Consider the following 17,099-nt stretch of genomic DNA (forward strand, 5'->3'; position numbering starts at 1 on the left):
AGTTTTTGAAAGAGTAATTACTAAATATAATAATCCATGCCCTTGTTATCAGTCATGTATTTTTGCTCTATGTTCTAGATAAGGAATAATCTTTTACAAGATAAATAGAAGAAAGACAGATAATGAGAACAGAATATGCAATAGAAGATGAAATATCATTGGAATGAGAAAAGATTAATGAGGTGGAATCATTTAAATATTTAGGAACTACTGTATATTCTCTATTACAGGATATTTAGAATTTGAGTTCAATGAAAGAGTGAACAAAGAAAATCAGACAATGACTAAGTTAAGTAAAATTTGGATATCAAATATAAAAATCAGGCTATACAGTATATCACTTTAGTGAGATCTGTGTAACCGTACAGACAGAAGTCGTGGTGTGACAGTGAAACAATATCCAATAGATTTTGTAGATTTCAGAATAAAGCCATCAGAAGAATATTGGGAGTTAAATGGCAGGACAGGATTAGAAATTAAAATATAAAGATAGATTACTCGAGTACCATATGCGGATGAGATCTTGGCGAGGGGTAAATGGAGATGGTTTGGGCATGCACTTTGCACTCTCCAATAGGGATTAGTTCACCAAACTTTAAACTGGGCTCTACAAGGCACTAGAAGAGTTGGAAGACCCAGGCCTATATGGCTGAGAACTATGAAGCATGAAGTAGATGTATTAAATTAAAAGCTCAAGATAGAGACAACTAGCGATATCTAACTGAGGCCCTTTGCATCAATAGGCATAGGAGATGATGACATAAAGTCTGTCTAAAAGCATCTTGTAAGCAAATTTCAAAGTTATCTCGCTAACAACAAATTGTAATCCCCATCATATGATTTTGCTCACCTTTCATATGATTAAAAGGTCAAATTGAAGAGCAAAAACAGTTAAAGATCTATATATATTTTTTTGGATAGCAAAAGCCAAATAATACTGTATATTTAATTTATGAAGCTCGTTAATAATACTGCTACCGGAAAAACTGTAGTTATAATTCTTTACATAGCTTTTAATGTATCTTCTCTAAATTGAATTTTTGGACATCAAATTTCACTGGAAAAAAAAAAAAACGGAAAACTATTTCTTAATTCGTTAAAAGAATAAAATTTATTGTGTGAAATTCATTACATAAATACTGATGACTCAAGTTTTAGAATTAAAGAAGCAATGATTTCACTAATACAAAAACTTTTGATAATCATGTGAGCAATACTTTCACTAGAACAAAAATTATGAGAATCACAAGATCAGTAATTTTTCATTCTATTGAAAACCTTAGGAGCAATTGTTTCACAACAACAAAAGTTTCTTCATTCAGAATATCTCTTCCACACTACTAAGTTATGCTTCTCAAAATGGGAGGCTGGTTAGGGAATTTCATTTAATAAGTGCCATCATCTCATACATCATACTTGCTCCATTTTTATTTGTGTACTTCTCGGGTATATCGGCTGATGGTGCGAATGGATGAATGGATGAGAGAGAAGAAGGTCATGGAATTCAAACACCAATATCAAGCAGAGAAGAGTCTAAAACTATCTTACAACTTACATTTTGTAAACTTAAATGGCACAGCAGAAAGATCTACATTATGCCTGATAAAACTTAAAAATGAAGAAAACACTCACCATAAAAGGATTTGCAGACCCGTTACTTGTCATCCACTGAATCTTTGTTTGCGGTTGTTGATTGAAGTTGGCCCAAGCACCATTGTTTGGAGAAGTTCCATTAATGGGGGCACTACTGCCAAACTGGTTGAAGTTTGGATCAGGTGCTGCAGAAGAAAAAACTATTCACTCACTACCAACAAACATATATGAAGAAAATTACAGAATAAGCAAGCATAAAATCTAATTTTTCTATATTTAATCATGGAAGAGAAAGAGTGGTAAAGAAAAGGTAATAAGGAACTCAAAGGAGATAGTTGAATGACTCAATTAAGACAGAGGGGATTATGTCAACTCCTCTTTTCTTTACCCCTAAAACCTGTAGGAATACAAATCCATTTTAGAAATTTGCTTCAATAAAAATGCTATACAGTTACTCCTCATACAACCACAAGATAGGGACCGAAAAAGACTCCGTTGATCGAATTGGTCGTTAATCGAATTATTCTCTTTTATTTTGAATAGTAGACTTAATTTTCAATCATAGTAGAATACACAAATAAGTGTACAGGTTTTCTTCATAAAGTAAAGAGTATATGAAAGCCTTATTTTTTTGTTTTACAGAGCAGATGGTTTATTAAAGCTTTATTTTTTATTTTACCCAAGAGTTTTTAGAAAGTTTTCACACAAAAGGTTCATTTATCGGCAATGAATAGCCTCTCTTTCGGTAACGAGTAGGCAATATTCTGTCAGTCATATATTTCAAAATGTATAACTTTTCTATACAAATTACTGTACAGGGTATTATAAAACATTACTTTTGTTTAGCACAAGATATATAAAAGTATTATTTTTTTTTTTTCTCTTTGGGTTTTCAAGGTTTTCACACACAGGCTGGGTTCGTTTATCGGCAATGAATAGCCTAACTTTCGGTAACGAGTCAGCAATATTTTCTTAGTCATATATTTTAAACAGTATAGATTTTCTTTACAAACATTTATTTTTTGTGTAGTACACAGTATATAAAAGCCTCTCTCTCTACATCTACCTCTGCATTTTCAAAGCTACCTCTCGCAACCTTTCACTCCTCTCTAACAAATAAAATCTTAGTTACGAATGAAATTAACATGACGATATTGATGGTGGTGAGCATTTCCTTATTTCTGGTGGAAGCATACAAGAAACTTAAACAAAAACACTGCATTCTATTAAACCAGCTGATCTCTCTCTCTCCTCTCTCTCTCTCAGGTGTTATACAATATTTACATACTGTATAGCACAAGAAACCAAAATCTTTCTCTTAAAAATTATCAGACAAAAAAAAAAACTATACCTTAGAGAGAGAGAGAGAGAGAGAGAGAGAGAGAGAGAGAGAGAGAGAGGGAGAGGAGAGAGAGGAGAGAGAGAGAGAGGAGAGAGGAGGAGACGAGAGAGAGAGAGAGAGATTGAGAGAGACGAGAGAGAGAGAGAGAGAAGAGAGAGAGAGAGAGAGAGAGAATACTGTCGACTCATTACCGAAAATAAGGCTATTCATTGCCAAAAACACAAGCTAGCCAACGTGCGAGAACCTACAGGGAAAACAAAATATAAATCTCTTATATATACACTGTACAAAAATTAATGCTTTAACATACCATCATTAACAATAACATTAAAATTATCAATAGGTTAGAGAAAGATAAAGGTTGCCGAGAACGAAATGACAACTCCATGTTTACATTATGTCAGCTGGACTCTGGACTCACCAAGTTGATACAGTAGTTGATTTCATTGTTGATATGGAATTTTTCATCAAATAATCTATCTATTATGAAATCATGTCAATAAAACGTAAGGTAAATATGGTTTGGTTACATTTATTATCAGTTACCTAGGCCTACCAACATACTGTACTTGAAAAGACCCTAGGCCTACCAACATACTTGAAAAGACATTAGCTTTGAAGGGTGTTGTGGCCCCCCAACCCACCTCACACACAGGCACATACACAGAATAGATTTAAATTTTATTTTACTATATCTTAAGACTGAACTGGGCTTACAACATTCAATTTTGTCTGTTCATCTTTAGTTTTATTGGAAATTATAACATGTGTATTGCAAGAAGTTTCTAAGAATTCTTATTTCCCATTGTTACCCGAGCTTCATTTATTCATTTTGAACTTTATTATCAATTTAAGGTATATTTAAAAAACGGCAATTACCGATTATTTTAATTTTGGTTTCGCCGTCTCCTTTAAACGTTCCTTGTCCTTAGTACTGTAGAATGCGCCTACTTAATATCACTTACAATCAAATGAATTTTCATTCCACCTTCATGTTATTTTATCATACCTTATTTAGTTTCCATTGTAATTGATCTTTCTGGCTTCTTAGCAGATCCTGAAGGAGTCACACTCTCAATTTTTTTCGGACAATTTGAAAAAAAATGTGGGAATACGTACTTATGCGAGAGTTAAATCACACAATCGAACGCTACAACATGAGATTTAGGAAAGAACAAGTGATGCTGAGAGGGAAACTGTATTGCCTATTGACAGTATTGAGTACTGATACGATAGATTCACTGCCAGATGTCTCTGCCCAACGTATTGAACATAACAGGTGTACATTTATGCGCACGACTGTGCTGCCACTGCACATTCGTAACTTCGAGAGATGGTCATTAAATAAATATGGGAGCTGTAAAAAAGTGACGAATCTGTCAATTAACGTTGTACAAGAAGTCTTTCTATGAGAAGTACTTGTATATGATTTCATAAATATCATAACGGGAAGATTAATGTTCAATTACGAAGACAATACATACATACATACATACATATACCAAGGCACTTCCCCCAATATATTACTATTAATCTTCTCATCTGTTACCTTGAGTGTTTTCTAAACTGTTTTTCAGATAAAGGTTAAACTAAATACAGTTAAAGTTAAAAAAGTTGGGCAGCAATACACGAAGTGACCAAACGAAAGCGTTGAAAAGAAAAATCTGAAATTGATGATGGCGGCAGATAAAGTGCTGCCAAGAATCCTTAGTGCTGACTACATTGTCACGCAATGTAAAGCGTTGGAAGTAGCTCCCAATTAGAATTGTTGGAAGTAGCACCCAATTAGAATTGTAAAGTCTAAAAAGATACAGCTTGTATCATCACAAAAATAAGATGGCTAAACTCGTAACTTATTATGCACTTACCCCACATCCTATATAAAGCTGCATGCAAATACAAAGAAATAAATACGTCAAACTTCATATGAGCAGCAACTAAATTACAGTTTTACTCGTTACAAATTTAACACCAGTGAAAACAAACGTGAAACAAAAATTACAAATTTTGCCTTGACAGGAAATCTATTTCTAATATCTAAATACTGTATTATGTTACAAAATGATGATGGATAGAGAGAAATAGACTTTCAATTCAGAACTAAACCTTAAAAAAAAGTTATCATTTAATGGTTTGGAGTAATGACAGTGCAAATATTATCATAAAGAATAATCAAACCTCAGCTGGAATTATAGGAATACGCCAGCAAATAGCTTATAAAAACACAGATTACATCTGCAAATAATTTATAAAAATGCTATCTGAAAAATCTCTACAGAATGAGTATTTACATCTGAATTTAGTATTTGATTTCTCAAATCAGAATAAAATCAACATTAAAATACTGTATAAAGAAATTAAAAATTTTCAATAAAAAAAAATTCTACCACGGGATAACTTAAAATTTTAAACACCAAGCATAACATATCTTCAGATTTAAGATTAACAAAATTGTAACAAACAAACATAACTTACTAGTTCCAAAGGGATTAGGCTGCACAACTGAACCAAATCCCTGTTGGGTATGGTTTGTACTTCCAAAAGTGTTACTACCATTCGCCCAAGGACTGCCTGTTCCATTACTGGAACCTGTAAAATTAATGGTAAATTCAAATAGGAATTTTTTACAGCATTTAAAGATATAATGCATGAAAAACATAGAAATATAGCAAAAGTGTCCTAAGGAAATCTCAAGTAATCATAAAATACTAATACCTCATTTACCTGAGAAAGGGTTAGCACCAGAAAAATTAGCCCACGTACTGCTACCATTTGTAGGGGGAGTACCAAACACACCACCACCAACACTGCCAGAACTACCACCATTGACTAGTCCTGAAGAGTAAACATTACTAGAAGCACCAGGAGAACCAAATACGCTTCCATTAAAAACGTTGGTTGAACTGTGATGACTTCCGTTTGGTATCGCCCAGCTGCCCCCACCGTCTGAAAATCATACGAGAAACATAATATAATGTACTTGTGATAAATGCAGTGTATGTTCTTACAAGAAATCATACTAGACAACATTCTATTGCTTTGCATGTTCAATTCATGGCACTGTATTAATTAGGGGTTGTACTGAACAAATGTACAGTAATCTGAACACAGTAAATGAAAGTCTTTGATAAAGAAATCATTAATCAAGTTCTGTTTTATAAAAAAAAAAAAAAAAAATGTAGATGGTTTTCTAAATTACTGTATATATAATATCAAATTACATCATTACAGTTCTTCCCATATATAAAATACGACAAAAAAAAATAAAACCACAATACGGCGCACAAAACCAATTTCATATTGACATGGAATGAAATATGTTTCATCTCTTATGCAAATGAGAAAAACAAAACCACCAGATATACTAACTTGAGGTCACAGTTTCAGATTCCTTCTGGGTTTTAAATTCTTCATCAAGATCCTTCAGCGCTGCATACCGATCTTGCAAAGGCTGGTTGGAGGCTTGATTGGTGTGATTGGCAGAGGAAGGCGTGGGGAGGGAGGAGGAGGAGGAGCCTGGAGCCATAGGAGTCAAAGGACTATTGGAAAAAGTAGGAGGGGGGCCTGAAGGAGTTGATTTGTTGCTGGAGGTGGAGCCTGCAATAATGTAATCAGCAGCGGTCATGCTATTGTCAGTATCATAGAATGGGTCAAGGGGCAAAATTTGTTCAAAATCATGCACAAACACATCTGAAGCACTACTATTGTTGTCAAAACTATTTAAATGGCAGTAATCTCCACTGGCCCTGCTCCATGTTCTGCTGTCTTTGGTTTTAGGTGTCCCTGTAAGAGTATTAGTGACAGGCTGAAAAACGGGTACAAATGGGTTAGTAGATGGCGATGCACGGACAGGAAGTGTGTTAGAGGGGCAACTGCTACTATAAACACTGGTCTCCTTCATTCTGCTAATGACAGATATAGGTCTGGAGGATTCTAATCTTCTTTTGCTGAAATGGGGCACATTATCAAAGACAGTATTTCCATCAGCAGCTGCAGACTCAGAATCATCAGCATTTAAAAATGGATTATTAGTTTTTGACTCAACACTACTGACACTAGGAAAAGAGCTACCTACCTCGTCAATAACCTTGGCACAGCCTTCAATAGGCCTGGGATCAGACCTAACTCTCCCACTCTCCAACTCTAAGGCTATCTGACCTATTTCCACACTCATATTTTCAACTGACTGATTGACTTTAGGATTGTTTATCAAGTGGCAATTCCCACCACCGACTCTTTGATATGACTTTCCACTCTGTTTTGAAGTTGACATGAACAATGAGCCAAACTTTTTGAATTTGTCTGTCGTGGCTTGACAACTGTGGGAAAATAATTTTTACTAGCCTCATTACACTCTTGGATAGAGGATAAGTCTTCACTACAAGAATCTTCCTTCAAGTCATCAGCTTTAGAGTTCAATGAGGGTTTCAGTACAGAACTAGGACTACCTTGAGGATGACTTGCTTTGGTCTTAATGATCTTGGCGGCCTTATCTTTATCTTTATCTGAACTAGAGATTTGTTCTTCTACATTTGACTTTGATTCATTCAGTGCAACACTCAACATACTTACACGGCTGGGTGCTGAAGAAGAGTAAAATGTAGCTGTTGAATTACCAAGTAATTTACCATCTTCTCGAGCGCATGCTGCAAAATTAGGGTTAGTTGGGCACACAAACTGGGCACTCACTCCAGCTGCAAATATTACATTTGGATTGTTTTTTCCTTTACTATTAATGGGTCTACCAGTGACATCCAAGCCAGACTGGGCTTCAACTGAGGGAATCAGGGGAGTGGCTGCATTAGCCTCTTCCCCATCAAAGGCTTCCCATTGGCTGAAACAATTTGGACTTCGACGGGGTGAGGGAGACTGCGTCGGGGGACGGGAGCTAGGAGGAGGAATGATAGGAAGAGGAGGAGGAGAGGGCTGACCCAGGGATGTCTGAGAGGAGGACGTTTGTATTTGAGGAGGCTGATTTTCTGGGGGATGAGAAAAGAGACACCACCTACAGATCGAGCAAGATAAGGAAAAAAACAGAAAATTATATATTTACAAAGTGTAATTACTACACTATAGTATTATAAATGTATCTCATGCCTAACTTTGCCTTTCTAAAGTTGAAAAAAAGCAGGATATCTTTGGGAATAAAGGCATGTAATTTATGGTGCCACAAAGTCATTTTAAGGAATCAAAATTCTATACTTATTAGATGTTAGCATCCTCTCACAAGCACCCTCTATAAGCATGTTTCCATAAACTTTTTTACCAATGACATATTAGTAAATAGAGACTTACCTGAGCCAAGATGTATTTTATTGCATACTGAAATCCTTCTACTTACTTAAAAAATCTAAGATTTTTGTTGACTACAGAAATGTCTATCTTAAGCTACAATATTTTGTAATAAATTAATGAAAAATATAAAAATTCACTAAGCAGAATGTTAAGTTTATGAATAAGGGAAATAAAAAACTACAATTCGTGAATAAAAGTCTTTTTTTTTTTTTCTCTCTAAAATATCTGCAATATGAAATCATTCTATAATTTAGCCAAGACCTGTTAAGACCTATAAGACCACCAAGATATACCAGTTTTAGATTCAAGTTGTCCTCAAAGTTGGGTTAAAGGGCATTAGGACTTCAAAAATGAGATGATTTAAGTATTTGTTAAAAGAGACTTACAGGCAAAATTCCAAAATGACTAGCTGAAGAAAATAAGTTTTAGTCATTTGTATTTTTCCAACAAGAGGGTAACAAACACTTCAAGAGTTAGTCTCAACTACGAAAGTTGAATTCTTGTTACGATGAAATGAGATGAACAAATCTACCCAGGACAAACTGCTGGTACATCTGAAGCAATAGTACATATTTATGCTCTTTCAGCTACTTTTCAGATGTAGACAAAGAAAAAACAGACCTAATATCCATAAAAGAAGATCCACAGGATTGATATAAATGGATGACTCACTTTCAACTTATCTATATAAAATATTTTCAACAACATTGAGGATGATCTTTAAAACAGTTCAGATACACAATCAGGTTCTACCATATTAATAATAGAGTTCTCAATGAACCACAGAGGTTACTTAAACACACAACTATTTTATGTACAAAAGAATATACAGTACTAGTAATCGCAAGGAGCAAATGAGAACCAAAATGTAGTTCTACTAACAAAAACAAACATAATATTTATAAATTTTTCCTGACAACATACTGCAGTTCAAAGCTAAATTCTCATTTTAGATTGCCATATAGATATATTGGTGTCCTGAATACTGATAGTAAAGACAGCAGCAAATGACTAAATAACATGACAAATTTGGAAATAATTTGTATATTTCCTAACGATACAAACCTTAGCTATAGCTGTAAGGACGAGCCATTAGAATTTTAGCGAGGGTTAACTACCCATTCCGCTAGTTAGCAGGGGTGTGTAAAGGGGGTAGCCAGCTACCCTCTCTCACTCAAACACCTGTGACTGTGCTTCACTTTGCTTGGAGGTAGGACTTCAACAGGAGACAGGGTTGCCAGCCAAGTATGTATAAAGAACTAAGGTTCGTATTACTAGGAAAAATACAAATTATTTCCAAATTTGTCATTTGTTCCATTACTGGAATACAAAACAATGCTATTTATAAGGGTGACTCACCCATTAGGAGGGCGGATATCTCTGCCAATCTGGCTTTTTGGTCTTACCCGGGAATTCCATATTGCGTATGATAGTGCAAAAATAAGGAGACCCAAACAGCTCGCTAAACCTCTCTAAGCATGGTCTATGGCCTACACAAGCTGTGTGTCGAGTTACTAGCAGTGTGACTGTCAAGGTATAGGTTATTCAGTCTGTAGAAAATAAACAAGTTGACCAAGACATTCCAAATACCATCTTGCCATGGTATGGGAATTCAACTTTATTGAAAAAATACTAGGTTACACAAGGGAGCAATAGTTTACCCACAGTGGTGAGGCCAGCTTATGCAGAGGACCCAGGATGTTGATTTCCCCAAAAGAGGGGAGGATGAAGAAAGGAAAAGAGCCAGATATTCCTTTTCATTCACTCAGACTAACACCGGGTAACCAATGCCCTCAACCCTCTGCTCCTTGTCCAATAAGGAGCTTGAGGTACTAACCCAAGTTGTTGTGCAAACACCATAGGACCGATAAAGAACGTATCGAGTCTTCTGTGGGTTACGTCTTGCAGGCAATGAGCGGTAAGAGTCGTTTGACATTTCCATTCGCCTGCTTGTGGAAACCTACGTCGCAGTAGTTTTTCTGAAGGGTCAGGGACGTAACTATGTTGGAAGAGGATCTGGATTCAGAGCATGACCAGTGACCGTGCCAATCCAAGCAGAAATAGTGCTTTGTGATCCTCTTCTTATTTTTACTCGTGCTGACGAAGATCGTTGATCGGTGAGCTAGCAATCGTGTACAGTACCTGAATAACGAGGATTGACGAACTAGCGATCAGCAAGCAGTGATCGGTGAGACTGGAGGTTGACGATCGGTGAAAGATAAGCTAGCGATCGGCAAGCTGACGATTGGCCATTGGTGAACGACGAGCCAGCGATCGGTGAGCTGGCAATTGACGATTGGCGAGCTAACGATCAGCAATTGGCGAGACTGGAGGTCAACGGTCGGAGAAAGACGAGCTAGCGATCGGCAAGCTGACGATTAGCTATCGGCGAAAGACAGCTAGCAATCAGTGATTGGCGAGCTAACAATCGCTGATTGGCGAGACTGGAGGTCAAGCTAGCAAAAAGATGCGCTGCAGTAGGTCGGAACAGCTGAACGATGATCTGGAGATGGGATGTGCCCTTTGGAAGGGCAAACATCCCCAGGAAAGAATCGCGAAAGAAACCGTGCGTCATGAACCGGGGTTCGTTGATGAGCAGGTGAACAGTGACCTGACGATTACCATTGACAAGCTGGTGATCAGCGATCGGCGTGACTGGAAAAAGACGAGCTGCAGTAAGTTAGAGCAGGTGGCTGGCGAACAGCCGAACGATGATCTGGAGATGGGATGTGCCCTTTCCTTTGGAAGGGCAAACATCCCCAGGAGAGGATCGCGAACGAGACCTCGACGGTGCATCACGTACCAGGGTTTGTTGATGAGCAGGCAAGTCCCAAGAAACAGGGCGAAGGTCGGGAACCAGTAGAATCAGGATGAGAAGGATCCTCTGAAGAGGAGAGCTGCATTGATGAGGCTGAAGAGCCCAAAAGGCGTCTTTTTGCCAAAGGCGAAGGAGCACCTATAAGGCGGAGGAGAACGGTGGGGTCAAAGACAACAGTGACGAACCCCCAAGGGGCAGGAGGATCAGGAAGCTGATCAGCTGCAGCAGAAATCCGAAAGTCTCTATGAGTGGCCTCTCTCGTTGGCGCGAGAGGGGAACATTCGCAGGAGAGACTTGCCTTCGACTTTACTCCGCTCCTGACGGAATCATTGACTCAGCATGGAGGTGGAACGTAGTCTTTGGCGAAGAAACAGCAACAGCAATTGACGATCAATGAAGATGGTGAAGGGAAGTTCTCCCTCGGAAGGGAGGACAACCAAACACCAGGGGAAGATAACTCTCCCTCAAAAGGGAAAGTAAAAGTAGTCCAACTCCTGGAGGTGGACCTCCGGGCAGCACTCTTTGCTTCCCATCAATAAACCTTGTTCAAATTGAAGGTATGCATTGAGCGCTGCATGAGAAAACGTAGCCGAAGCTAGTTCCTCGAAGATGGTGTGCTGATCAGAAGCTGCCACAGGCACAGGAGGACAGGAAAGTGATGGCGCAGTGACTTACCCAGGAACGAACAGCACTGCTCTTCTACTTCGGCTATCTAGTCCGAACGAAGAACAGCATCGCTAACCAAGGAAAAATAAAACAAATTATGTAACAAAAACTCCCTTAGGAAGAGCAACTTGTCTGAAGACAGGAAAGATGTCCACTGAGAGAACAGACATCAATTAAGGACTGCGCACTCCCTCCCCTGGACGACATCGACGGGAGAAGGAGAGCGGCAGTGTAAAAAACTGTAACAACACAAGAATTACAAATAACTAATTCTGCTAGGAAAACTAACTACTCGGAAAAACCCCTCGACCCTCTAGCGGGAAGGGGGTTCTCCGCGGAGATGAAGCTGAAAAGTTAAAACTACAAACAGTTATAATTTCACTTATTTAATGAACAAAACCATTCGGAAGCGGAACCTAACCTGCGAATGGGAAAGGTGCTCCCCCACAGAGTATACTACTAGCTGCCCACGATAAGTGAGCGGCGAAGATCTTGAGTAAAAGAAAGATCGAAATCAAGCGCTGAGAGGGCCGCACTCCCTTCCCCTAGCAGATTCCATGTAGAGGGGAAGGCGACGACAACAGCTGAACGGAGGAGTATCCAAACGATGACGATTCCCATACGGCGGCGGGCTGAGTAATACAGAAGGCTAACCACCAACGGGGATGACCGATGTAATGGGCAGTCCAAAATGGATGAGGAGGAAAAGCGGCAACAACCGCTCTCCCTCCGAGCCAAAAGTAAAGTGAAGCACAGTCACAGGTGTGTGAGTGAGAGGGGTACCTGACTAACCCCCTTCCCCCTCTGCTCACCAGCAGGATGGGCAGTTTACCCTCGCAAAAATTCAAATGGCTCGTCCTTTCAGCTTCCCCTAAAGTAATACCCCTATAAATAGCGTCAGTAGGTAATCCTATTACGTAAAAAATCTGATTTCATTGCTACTGCTTCCTTTTATATGGATCACTGATAGAAAAGTGCTGCAAAACCACAGATTTTTAACTAAAAATAATCAAGAGACTGACTTTTTAAGACAATAAAACAACAGCTAACTTCATCTAGCAAATGTACTACAGTTTTTAACTAAGAAGAGAGAGAGAGAGAGAGAGAGAGAGAGAGGAGAGAGAGAGAGAGAGAGAGAGAGAGAGAGAGAGAGAGAGAGAGAGAGAGAGAGAGAGAGAGAGAGAGAGAGAGAGAAGAGAGAGAGAGAGAGAGAGAGAGAGAGAGGAGAGAGAGAGAGAGAGAGAGAGAGAGAGAGAGAGAGAGAGAGAGAGAGAGCTGCAAAACCACAGATTTTTTAACAGAAAATAATCAAGAGATTGACTTTATAAGACTATAAAAAAACAGTAAACTTCATCTAACAAAATGTACTACAGTTTTATACTGTATTATAATAATATATATATATATATATATATATATATATATATATATATATATATATATATATATATATTTATGAAGAGAGAGAGAGAGAGAGAGAGAGAGAGAGAGAGAGAGAGAGGAGAGAGAGAGAGAGAGGAGAGAGAGAGAGAGAGAGAGAGAGAGAGAGAGAGAGTACTATTTCATGATGTTTTGTGTTTGTTTTGCACATTTGAATAAGTGATGTATATAGTACATATGTGTTTATGGGGATTACAAATTATGTTTATAAGATTGAAAGAGTCATGTTTGTTTATGTTGAGACTATATTCATCTGATCTTTTGCTTGAAGAGAAATAGAGTAAAGGGATGGCTCATACTTATACCCACCAAATAATTGATAATTTTCTCTCCATTTACTAGTCTGACTTATTTTTACAATTTATGTCTATTGATTGCCTTTTACCATCATTACTTATACTTTGTATCATGATAGAAATTTAAGGTTTGGATACAACAAATAATATATATAAGATTCGCATAGAGAGAGTATTCGTGCAATGACTGCCTACAATTTATAAAAACAGCAGAAATTCTGTGTTCAACTATCGACCATGGCAATGGATCAAGGAGTCAAACTTCATATATGTGTGGTGATTACTACGTACCCAAAATTAACAGATTTATATAAATACTTTATTTCCTACAAACAATACTTCTTGTTTCAACAACCCTGTCTTTTTGGGGTAATTAGTTTCTTTTCAACGTCACGGGTAGCGGTGTTATCAATAAATACTTTGTCTCATAAGTGTTAAATTGAAAATAAAAAAGAAAACACTAAATTTTTTATACACAATTAAATATACTTTTCTAATTAAAATTGGGCTAAAAAATAAAGTTGTATGAAAAAACAGATTAATTTTGAAGGAGAAGGATTTAATCTACCCTCACATCAACCAATGTCAACCCCAAAGCAATAAGACATCAAAGTTTTGCATAAAAATTGTTTTGGAATTTTAAAAGGTTAAAACATAAGCCGGAATACTTGAGAACATGATGACATTTGAGTCTTTCTGGAATGACTTTCAATATTAGCCTCTTTCTTTCACTTTATTAGCTCTATTTCTTTTCTTCATAGTCCTTTTGTTTGTTTTTTGTACTCCTGTAGTTAATGTTTGGATCCTTACGAGATGTATTTTTTGTACTAGGCATAGCATCTAAAATGACTGATTTTTAATGAATTCATTGTATTTTACTGTATTGTATAAGTTCCATGGCTTTACAGAGAAGAGAAACCTAACACATCAATAGATAAAGGTTCAGATAAACAATTTGCACAAAGAACAGGAAAAAGTATATGTACGGCATAATGTAAATCATCTAGATAAAACTCCTTGTCCCTCACTACACCACTATATGTACTGTGTACTGTACTGTAAATATAAGAAATACACCTGCAAATATAATTTTTGTACTTACTGGCAGTATTTGTAAAGATATTTGCATTTTCAAAGTTTGCAAACGACGGGCTGCGAATCGAGCTGGGTGCTTGGGTACTAGTTGGGCGAGGCAAATGGATCATTTGAATTGGACTGAAGATGCAGACTGGTTACCTAGGTCAGCTAGCAAATCTAAGGATGCTGATGACTTTGGCGTAGAGTTTTTCGAGCCATTACTGGTATTTGTTAGTGTACCACCAACAGATCCTGTCGACTGGAAAGATTACGATAGTAATTATAAATTTCATACTTTGATCATCCACATATCTAGTTCAGCAATATATATAACTGTATTAATGTTTTTAGGTTAATAAATAATATGCAGAACTGAAATGCATGAGAAAAAAAAAAACTAATGTAGACGTAATATATTCATAGTCTTTCTGCTATTGCTGAAATACATGAAGTCAGCAAGCCTTATCCACCCCCCAAAAAATAATCCACTAAGACAGCAGAAGAGTTTTGAGAAGGCATTGCAGCTTTTCTGGTCTGCTACCTTCATCTTTTCAGTCCTCTCTTTCGAAAATTTATACTGTAGTTTTTTATATACAGTATTTAAGCAAATTTAGAAAACTGCAATAATCTGGTGGCCATAAATAGGGGTCTAATCATCCAACCATCAAAGTTCCTGCCATCTTTTTACAGTAACCTTTCTGTAACAAATACAGTATCTTAGGCTTTCAAGTACTGGAATATATGTCTAATAACTTATTACTTCAAATGATTTGATCTTTACACAAACAATACAATGTACAGCACCTATTAATTTTAAAGCATTCTAGTCTTCATATGATACAATGGACACAATACTAGGCAAAACCACAATTTTGGAATATGTATTTGTCCAAAATTTTTCCATTCTTTAATTCCCATAAAGATTGAATTATTTTGGTTCAGTCTCTCCTATTAGGAAAGGTAAACTACTGGTTCTCTTGGCACAACCTAAGAGGAAGCCATGTGACCCTCTCCTTCTGTAGCATAATGTTGAACCTAATATCAATGTGCAGTTGGCTCTACTACCCAGTTACACAACTTTTTCAGTTTCCCAATTCTAATCAAACTACCGAGTTGCCCAACTCATTTATCATAATTTTTACTGTATCCTTGTTATATAAGTTAACTAGAACACAAAACAAAATTTCTGATTATCATTTAAGAAAAGGTAAGGCCATTAAAGATTCAAACTATGGGAAAATAAAAACATTTCCTCAAGATAGACAGGTCCCATTAAATCTTTAAGGATTTTTTAATACTGTACATCAATATCTAATATAACCGAGGAAGAGACACACCCGATTTTTCACAATAGTGATTTTACAATCAACAGATATATGTAGCAATTCATATGCTGTACATGAAGTTACAGAAACATTATCATTAAAAAGATCAGGGTAGGAAGGATCTAATATCATGGACTTGATAACAACCATGCTTTAAATTTCTATGAGGTTCAAGTTCATACATCCTACTTTGCACCATACATCAATTTTAGCCAGATATCAGGTAAGAAATCCAACATCTATAGGTTTACCCTTAAGAAATGGGACCAATTGAAAGAGAATTGCAATATCTGCATAAGCAACAAGCTTATTCTTATAGCAAACGTTATATTTGTATATAAATAATATAAAAAGTAAAGGGCCCAGAACACTACCAACAGGAACACCAGAGTTGACATTCATGTAGTCACCACACAAGTCTATCCCATACCCTCAGAAGAATGTCTTGAGATATTGCTAAAATAGAATTGGTCATTTGCCGGCCATAGGCCCAGGGCAACGATGGGGCTGCTCCATAACGCACTAGCAATATACCGCGAGACACAGGAACACAGAGGGAAAGGAAGGGAAGCACACATGGGACCACGTGGGAAACGCGTGGGACACAAAGGGATCGAAGACACAAAGGGTCGCACTGGGTTAAGAGAGAGCGTCGGTGTGTTAACGCTGACGCGACCAGAAACTTACAGAGGAGCGAGACCTGAGAAAGCATACTCTCTGACCCCGGGTCATCTCTGGGCGCGTATCACTCTGCCAGAGACTACCCAGCATAGAGAACGGGAATAGGGTAAACTACACAAAATTCTGGTCGGATGAGAGGATATCCCAGATACTCCTAAGAAAGTAGTTCGAGGTAAGTACTCCGTGTTGGAAAAAACTCAAGATTAAAGATTCCAAACGTCAAGTCTCGCATCTAAGCAGTGGACAACCAATCCTAGAAGGTGCAAGTATTTAGGAAGTTCCTCAATGGAGTCCCATGAAACCTTAATGGTTTTAAGAGACCCAAACCATCATTGGCAGAGTTCTTTTGGAATGCAGAGGTTGTTAACTATTGATCTGCATTAGCTAGTTGTATCATACAAAGCAATACAACTGGCAAAACTGGAAATGAAGTGGAGTAGCATACGATTTCTTTGAAGTCACATAATAGAATGAGGAATGATGCTCAATGTTATCTGATAATGTATTAAAATTTTGAAATGAAAAACCTTGGACTTGAGGATGTAAATGTTTAAACCCAATCCTCC

General features: G+C 37.3%; 1 protein-coding gene across 1 annotated transcript in view; it reads right to left on the bottom strand.

Annotated features, from left to right (window-relative positions):
• LOC137623094 (uncharacterized) overlaps window positions 1–17,099 on the bottom strand; it is a 46,515-nt gene that overhangs the window by 7,614 nt on the left and 21,802 nt on the right. The window contains 8 exon segments of the mRNA XM_068353754.1: window positions 1,633–1,778; window positions 5,411–5,524; window positions 5,660–5,881; window positions 6,305–7,225; window positions 7,228–7,914; window positions 14,553–14,637; window positions 14,639–14,662; window positions 14,664–14,786. Coding sequence (XP_068209855.1) covers window positions 1,633–1,778; window positions 5,411–5,524; window positions 5,660–5,881; window positions 6,305–7,225; window positions 7,228–7,914; window positions 14,553–14,637; window positions 14,639–14,662; window positions 14,664–14,786 — 2,322 coding nt within the window.

Source organism: Palaemon carinicauda, chromosome 2 (assembly GCF_036898095.1).
Source record: "Palaemon carinicauda isolate YSFRI2023 chromosome 2, ASM3689809v2, whole genome shotgun sequence".
NCBI lineage: Eukaryota > Metazoa > Arthropoda > Malacostraca > Decapoda > Palaemonidae > Palaemon > Palaemon carinicauda.